At 33.3% G+C, this 8,329-nt stretch overlaps 1 protein-coding gene across 1 annotated transcript; it reads right to left on the bottom strand.

Moving 5' to 3' along the window:
* LOC111680321 (synaptic vesicle glycoprotein 2B-like) lies at positions 1–3,902 on the bottom strand. The gene is made up of 7 exons (XM_046946099.1): positions 3,785–3,902; positions 3,400–3,724; positions 1,313–1,691; positions 916–1,242; positions 719–851; positions 494–650; positions 1–240 (listed from the first exon to the last, which is right to left on the bottom strand). The coding sequence occupies exons 1-7, from the start codon at positions 3,900–3,902 to the stop codon at positions 36–38; spliced, it is 1,644 nt and encodes a 547-aa protein (XP_046802055.1). The 3' UTR covers positions 1–35.
* Positions 3,903–8,329: the final 4,427 nt, after the last annotated feature.

Raw genomic sequence — 8,329 nt, 5'->3', positions numbered from 1 at the left:
TAAACTATAGGATTCTAATTAATTCTTAAATATAATTAAATATTTTGGTTGTCAATGATGTGCTTCTTATTGACCCTGATTTTAGGCATTAGAAAACCCAAACAGCCAGCCAATATTAATGCTAATGATGAAATGTAAAATGCTAATTTACAATGCCTTTCTATTAGGGCACCCATTATATAACTACCCGAAACACTACCAATACGTCCCAGCATTAATGAAATACAAACAGCCATTGCTCTGCAAAAGAAATATATAGAGAGACATTAACGAGAAGTAAAAATTAAACATCCCTATCGCCAATCAACATTTTAAGTGATGTAAACAAAAAACAGCTGTTGCCTACAAAATCTATTATTGTGAATGAATTGTTACAACAAGTTCACAATAGCAATTTTCCCTTCAAGGGGAATGAAAATTTTAAGTTTACCAAAAATTTCACTTTGTATATTGGCGAAAAGGGTGATTATATGGCCATGCTTATAATATGCACCTTAAATTTGTTGGATAAATATCTACTACAATGGCATTCATAACACTTGTTGCTACACCTGAACATAACATAAAAGCGATCATATAAATGGCCACCAGAGGTATCTTAATCAATATGCTCAAAACTCCGAAAATACCAGAGACAGCAAGAATGACGACTAAAATGAAAATTGAATAGAAATCAGTTTAGATATTTTTAGGTCCAGTGGTGCTATTGCAAACTTACATAAAATTAGAGTGCGATTGAATTTTTTGCTCGCAAACAGCACACATAACATCAAGGACACATAAATAACCTCCAATGTTATTGTATGTTTGTAGGTGGAGATTTCTAACTTTGTTGTGCAGATATTTTCCAACTAAAATTGAATCAAATCGTATTAAAACTTATTACTAATCTGAATTTCAAAAACCTATTCTTACCTGTACATCACCTAAACTATTTGAAATTGAGAAATTCGAGGATTGTGTAAATTTTAAAATGTCACAGAGACACATAGGTTCCTCATAATGCTGTGTATATAGCATGGTAGTATTGATAATATAAGGAAACCACATATATATGCCATGAGCAGTGAAATATGTGATAAATTGTATTAAAGCAGCCAAGCAAGTTTTGCGTATATGTAGGCCCATAAACAGCGGAGCGGTTTGATCCCATATTAGGCGTAATATTGATGTAAATGATTTTGTATCATCCGAGTTCTTTTTGCGTAAAGGTGTATCTAAATCTGGCAAAATGGTTGTGATCTATTGCATAAAGAAATTGAACTATTAATGATATTTGGGGAGTATGTTAGATTTTCTCTCGTTAACTTACCGTATATTGCTCATCTTTGAAATTTTTATTTCGTTTAGTATTTTTCCTATGCATATTTTTTAAGATATCCAAAACTTCTTCCGATTTATTCAAACTCAATAGGAATTTAGGGCTTTCTGGCAAAAAGCTTAATATAACATAACAAACAAGTTCTAAAATGCCGCATACTATTATATATAAACGCCAGGGTTTAAAGGAAATTTGTAGAAATTGTATATAAAATTGCCAATCTTGATTAATGAAAAGCCATGCAAGAATTGGAAGAAATATAGCACTGAAGGAACTGATAAAAGATGCATACATGATAGCTTTGTTGCGTTTCTTTTGAGAATGGAATTCACCCAAATAGGCAAAAATTGTAGCAGAACCAGCTGATATTCTAAAATTTATGAAAGCAATAAAAATATTAACCTTAGGTTTAATTTGTTATTATATAAATTAAATTAAATAACCGGTAAAGCCAAAAGATTCTTGAATTAAACATTATTTTTAAGAAATCTTTAAATCAAAGAATTTGTTTTCATTTTTTTCTGGTCTTTATTAAAACTGTGTACTTGATTTGAAATATTATAATTACTTTATTACGAATTGATTATAAAAAAACTTGATTTTGTTTATACATAGTCCGTAGCAGCCCAACAAGTTTACTTATTGATTCAGATAACCTTCTAGATTAATAAAGAATAATTTTTAAATGTAAATTAGGGTTGAATCAACTTTCTTCTAAAAGAAGTTAATATAACTGCCGGTCCACACTAGAAAACTTTTCTTGGGAAACTTTTGATTTTGCGTGAGAGTGAAAGAGAAGGGTAGGTTAGGTTACGTGGGTTGCTCGCAAGCAAGCGAGTTCACTCGGATGCCTTGTGGCCCATTAAGATACCCTTAGAATTACCATTCCCTTGCGATGAATGTTTCGTTTACTACTTTGTACGTTTGGTCTCCATGTAAACCAGACTGTGCTTTGAATAAAACCGATCATGTTTATCAGTGACGCATCTCTGAGACAGTCTAGATCACGGAATAGAGCTCTACCCAGATATAGTAGTCTGTACTCTTGTAAGGCTGGACAGTCACATAGAAGGTGTTGTACCGATTCCACTTTATCTTCGTCTAAGCAGCTTCTACAGTCGCTATGATTTGGGTAGCCCATACATTGTGACATATGTCCAATCATACAGTGACCAGTAATTATAACAGTTAGAAGCCTAATCGTGTTATTATCAAGAGATAAGAGAGTCCTAGTCCTATCTGTTGTCAGAGTGGGCCAAAGCAGTCTCGATATTCTACAAGTGGTGTATTTGACTACCTGAGTTCCGTTACACTCAGAGCCCCTACATCTATCAGTTTTGAGCGTGAATATCCTCTGCGCAAGGGTTAAGTCCAAGGATGACCCTTTGGTTGCGCATTCATCAGATATTTCATTTCTCCGGATGCCCTCATGTCCTGGAACCCATATCAACTAAACGTGATGTTGTGTCAACGATTGAATGCAATTGAGAAGACATTCCGACTTAATGACATTGGAGTTAACAGCCTTGATTGCTGCAGGGCTGTCCAAGTATACATGTATAGTCCAATTTTCGAGATTTAGTTCCCGGATTCTTCTCGCGGCAGTATATATCTCTGCCTGAAGGACCGCACACTTGTCAGGTAGTTGAAGAGACAGTAGAAGATTTAGATCATCGGAGAAGTTTCATGTACCCCTTTCTGTCTTTGAGCCATATGTGTAGATTAAGATCGCGTGGTCCCTTAGGACAGTATTCGCTGCCAAATCATCCCTTGTCGGTATTTTGGTCTTGAATGACCTATTAAAATTCAGTGTAGATAGAATGTAATCTGTTCATCTCTCTCGCGGTACGGAGTTTCTCGTACTCGGAAACTTGTTTTGTTATTCGTACAATAACAAATCAATGCAAGTAATACGTAGTTTCAAAAGTGAATTAAGAAAATGTTTCTCAACAAAAGTTTCCTAGTGTGGACCAACATTGAAATCTATGTAAAAACTGTAAGGTCTTTCATAATGAACGTCAACGATTATCACAAACCCACTTTCATTTTTCAAAATTAACAATATTGTTAATACTTACAATATTCCATTTATAAATCTCAACATTGCAATCATAATAAAATTGTAGGAAAAACTTGAAATCAGTGTAACCAAAAATGCCAAAAGTAAGGTAGGCTTCATTGTCTTTTTGCGACCCTTAGTGTCTGCCAGAAGTCCCCATAAGTGAGAACTAAAAATGATGCCCAAAAAACATACTGCTCCCAAGAAGCCTTGCTCTTGATAAGATAAATCCAAATCGCAGGCAATAACAGGCAAAGCAAAGCTAATGCCAACCGATTCCAAAATCACATTATTCAATACCAGACCCGAAAATACTATAAGTTGTATATTATATCTTCCATAATCTGCGAGTGAATGAAAACAATTGTTTAATAAATTAATTGATTAGTTTTAAAGATATTTACGGGTCTTTTCTAAAGCTTCATCTATGGTGACAATTCTAAGTTGTTCAGTTTTATCCAGTTTCTTTTCCATAGTTTCCTCGACTGGAGAAATTGTATTTGATTCCGATTGCATAACCATATTTATTTTTTTATTTATGCCAAGAATATATACACGTGATAAAAAAAGCGATAATGTTAAATTATTAGCTTAATCCATTGTCAGTCTGAAGGTGAATGATCAGTTCTTTTTAAATACCTGAATATTTATAACTTTATAGCCACAAACATGTTATAGTCTAATTACACTAAGACCTCGCTTCTTTACGTTCAATAATGGCGACCAGAGAAATGTAAATCCATATTTTTGTTCAAATATTTGCGTGTTTTATCCTTAATCTATATTCCATAATAATAAATAATATTACTCTCAGAGGTCTAAATTTTCTAAAAGCGACAAGAATATAATCGAAAAGAAATTTTAATTGATCTTGGATATGTGTTACTTAAAAGCCTTTCGATAAGCCTTTTGCGTTGTTTCCTGACATTTTCATATAAGAGCTTTAAAAAAAAGTGTTGAATATTTTAGCCTAAGTGTTTTATTTCTAAATATTTGTTATCATTATTGTTCTTAGATGACGTTTTAATAAACTTTTAATGAGGTTTTATATATACATAATTCCAAAATACACAGCATCTGTTGATCGTCTACACACGACAGATTGTGTTAAATTTGTTGTATTTGTTTTTGACTGTTTTTATTTTTATCGAAATTAAATAAACTTTCTTCTCTTTAAATATACTTAGATAATGATGAAATATTTTGCATGTCATCATCATTGTTCATTACATAATAATGAGGGTCACAGAATTTGAATGATTGATGTTCTTAAAACAATTTTGTATAAAATATCTTTAAAAATTAAAAGTAGAGGGGAAAAATAATAAAGAAAATTTATTATGCAAGCTCTTCGATCAGCTGTTATTGATATCAGAACTTCTTTTCAATGTATTGAAAGAAAGTTGCATAACAAAGTTATTTTTTCACAAAATTGTCAATCCCTAGCTTTCTTGCCATTTCCAATCATTTGTGTTCTGTAATATCACTGCGTAATATGGTTCTGGAGTTGATGGTGGCCAATTCCAGACAACTATGTGCGGGTCCACACTGGGAAACTTTTGTTGAGAAAATTTTGATTTTGTGTGTGAGAGAAAGAGATGGTTGATATTTCTTTCTCTTTCTCTTAGACCTGGTTCACACTGGGAAACTTTTGTTGAGAAACTTTTGTTGAAAAACTTTTGATAATGTGTGTGAGAGAAAGATATGGTTGATATTTCTTTCTCTTTCTCTCACACACAAAAATCAAAAGTTTCCAAAAAAAATTTCCCAGTATGAACCAGGTCTATGTCTATGTTATTTTTATATTTTATTCCAATAATGGGCACACAATTGAAAATGGTTTACAGTATTGCAAACACGCCACCAAATAATTTTTCTTTCTACGACTTCGTACATGTGCCAAATAAGATTAGACTATTGCTTTCCATTATATCCTCACATTTTACCAATCCATCAATAACTTTACCATTTATCGTTTCAATAAGACAAAAATCTGTCAAAATTTTACATCTTCTATGTGGTTTGAAAGTTAATTAGACAAAGGAGACTAACGGTGTGAAAATTGCATCGGCTTTCTTAATGTTAGTGCCGGTTCACACAGGGAAACTTTTGTGAGATAAAGAAATATCAACTATATCTTTTTCTCACACACAAAATCAAAAGTTATCCTGTGTGAACCACTACTTAAATGTATCGCATCTGTTTAGTGTTTTCGAATCAACTAAAGCTAAACTTAAAATATGGATGGGAGATTCCCAAAAGGGCACTTGGAATAATGAAACAGTGGGTAGAACTACGAAAATCCTATGGAGAGATCCTGATGAGAGCAAGATGAAAAATCTCCAAAAAAAGAGCAAGTCAGTATAATGGTACGTATTCTAAGTGCCGGTCTACACTAGGAATTTTTTTGGAAAACTTTTAATTTTGCGTGAGAGAGAAAGAAATATCATTAATCTCTCTTGCGGTACGGAGTTTTTCGTACTCGGAAACTTGTTTTGTTAGACCTGGTTCACACTGGGAAACTTTTGTTAAGAAACTTTTTATTTTGCGTGTGAGAAAAAGAGATGATTGATATTTCTTTCTCTTTCTCTCACACACAAAAATCTAAAGTTTCCCAGTAAGAACCAAGTCTTATTCTTCTCGTTCGGACAACAACAAATCAATGCAATTAACACGTACTTTCTGAAACAAAAGTTTCTTTGTGTGGACATTATGAAAACTTCAAAAGAGACACACAGGATTACGAGCACATCAATGCAAAATTGGACGTATGGATTCAGACGAATGTAGAGCATATGGAGAGGACAGTGAAACTCTGGAGCACTTTCTTTGCCACTGTCAGGCATTCGTCGAAGTTAGATCCAAGTCTCTTGGAAGTGATTTTATTCCGGAAATAACATTCCTGACATATGATTCTTAGGAAATACGTTCAGGAAACTGAATTTCTGTACACTGAAATATAATTCATTCAGTTCCTTTTTTCATGATAAGGAACGCACAACAGGCCCGATAGTGTCCTAGGTGTATTTCTTCGGAGTTGATGTAGCATACATCCTAATATCAACCTAACCTAGTGTTTTCGATATGATCACTTAGATCTGGTCTACACTAGAAAACTTTTGTTGAAAAACTTTTTCTTAATTTTGAAGTTTCTTGAAGTCTTTTGAAGTTTCCATAATATCTACACTTTTGTTTCAGAAACTACGTATTGCATTAATTTGTTGTAGTACAACAAAACAAGTTTCCGAGTACGAGAAACTTCGTACCGCGAGAGAGATGAATGATATTTTTAACGCAGCCATTTTTTACGCTTTATGTTTTTCAGTCATAAATAATTGAACATTTTTAGATATGAAAAGACAATAAATGTTAAACAAATAGGGATTATCTAAGCCAAGCTACATAAAACAAAGTAGGAAAAACGTGTTAAAATAAAATAATTAATATATAAGTAAACAACTAATAAGAAAGGAAGATTTGTTAGAGATAAAATGATATTTCTAACGAAAATATAATACATGACAACAATACTTTTGTTTTATTTATTGTGGTTGGAAATGAAACATTTATGGATTTTAATAACTCTATAGTCCATAAACAGATAATAACGAAAAATCTAGTTTAAACTAGTGTTTAATAGATTTTAATAAGATTTTTAATACAAAATAAAATATTATAAAATTAAAACAAATATTTGTTCTATATTGAATTACTTTTAAGTAGATAGCCAAAAAAATCCGGCTTGTCATATGTCATATTTTAGACGTTTTTGTTTCCTAATATATCAAATGAAATACTCCTGGCGATATGTCTGAACATTTAACTGTTATAATACTGTACAGATCGCAAATAGTAAACGTTTCCTTGTCAAACAAGAACCATGCATCGATTAATATTTTACAATTTTGTAAAAGTGAAAATTTGGCAGAAAAATAAATAAACACATTAGACTCATGGCATCCAGACGCGATATAACTGTAATATGGCACACTTGGTATTATTATTACTCTTACAATGATCAAGTCGGTAATCGTTTCTCAAATTATTTGACATCAAATTCCTATATTAGACAAATAAATATAAAAATATAATTTTGGCGGTGAAAGTGATGATGTTTGATAGCTTTTTTTGCCTTCACCTATGTGAGAAGGGTATGAATGTCGAGAGTTTTAACGTGAGCACCTGCCTTGACGGCCTTACCTCACGGTGGTTCTTTTCATCCACTGGGTAAACTAGAGACGGTCTACCATGCGCCCCTGAATTCTTCAATGAAGAACTCAGGTAGGAATTTTTGTACATGGCTGGTCCGGTTCATGTACAAGCACTTTGTTGAAGTACTCGATCTATCTAATCTCTTGCCGTAGCAACGCCATTGCGGAATGACAGGCAGCATAGGATCAAATCCCAATAAGAACCCCGACAAGGAAAAAGCAATCACTGGTCAAAAGTCTATAGAAGGGGGTGACAATAGACAAGGGTGATGTCATGAAAGATTGCATTATTCAAAATGCAATCCCCATCATCTAATGACTCATTCCAGTGCATTCCTTAACCTCTTTAAGCCCGCGCAACCACACTACTGAGATGGTTCTGTTGTTTTGGCAACAGCACCTAGAAACATATTTGGTAGTCCAAAATACCCAACAAAATGGATCAGCATTCCTCCTTTATGAATCGATCAATGTAACAAAGGAAATAGGAATTTCCAAAGTCAATTAATTCCAATAATTGCCCCAACAAATAGACGCGCAGCATGTATCAATATATCCTGTTGGGATGGCAACAGCATAATAAATCAGTACAAATCTCCAATATATGAAGACTTTCCCGATCTTTCACCAATTTTCGCATCAGTTCCATTCCCATGATCATAAAGATTGATCTACGGGATGACAGGCAACCATTGAATAATGGCCCGACAATTTCCCAGCATATACCGGCGTCCCACT

The sequence above is a fragment of the Lucilia cuprina genome, chromosome 3 (assembly GCF_022045245.1).
Source record: "Lucilia cuprina isolate Lc7/37 chromosome 3, ASM2204524v1, whole genome shotgun sequence".
Taxonomy (NCBI): Eukaryota; Metazoa; Arthropoda; class Insecta; order Diptera; family Calliphoridae; genus Lucilia; species Lucilia cuprina.
The sequence above is the reverse complement of the archived record's forward strand: the minus strand, read 5'-3'. Positions and strand labels throughout refer to the sequence as shown.

Coding starts and splice junctions, on each gene's coding strand:
- LOC111680321 (XM_046946099.1), bottom strand. CDS start 3,902: ATGGTTATGCAATCGGAATCAAATACAATTTCTCCAGTCGAGGAAACT. Junction 3,725..3,784: donor TGAAGCTTTAGAAAAGACCC/GTAAATATCTTT, acceptor ATTCACTCGCAG/ATTATGGAAGATATAATATA. Junction 241..493: donor ATTTATCCAACAAATTTAAG/GTGCATATTATA, acceptor TTTCTTTTGCAG/AGCAATGGCTGTTTGTATTT.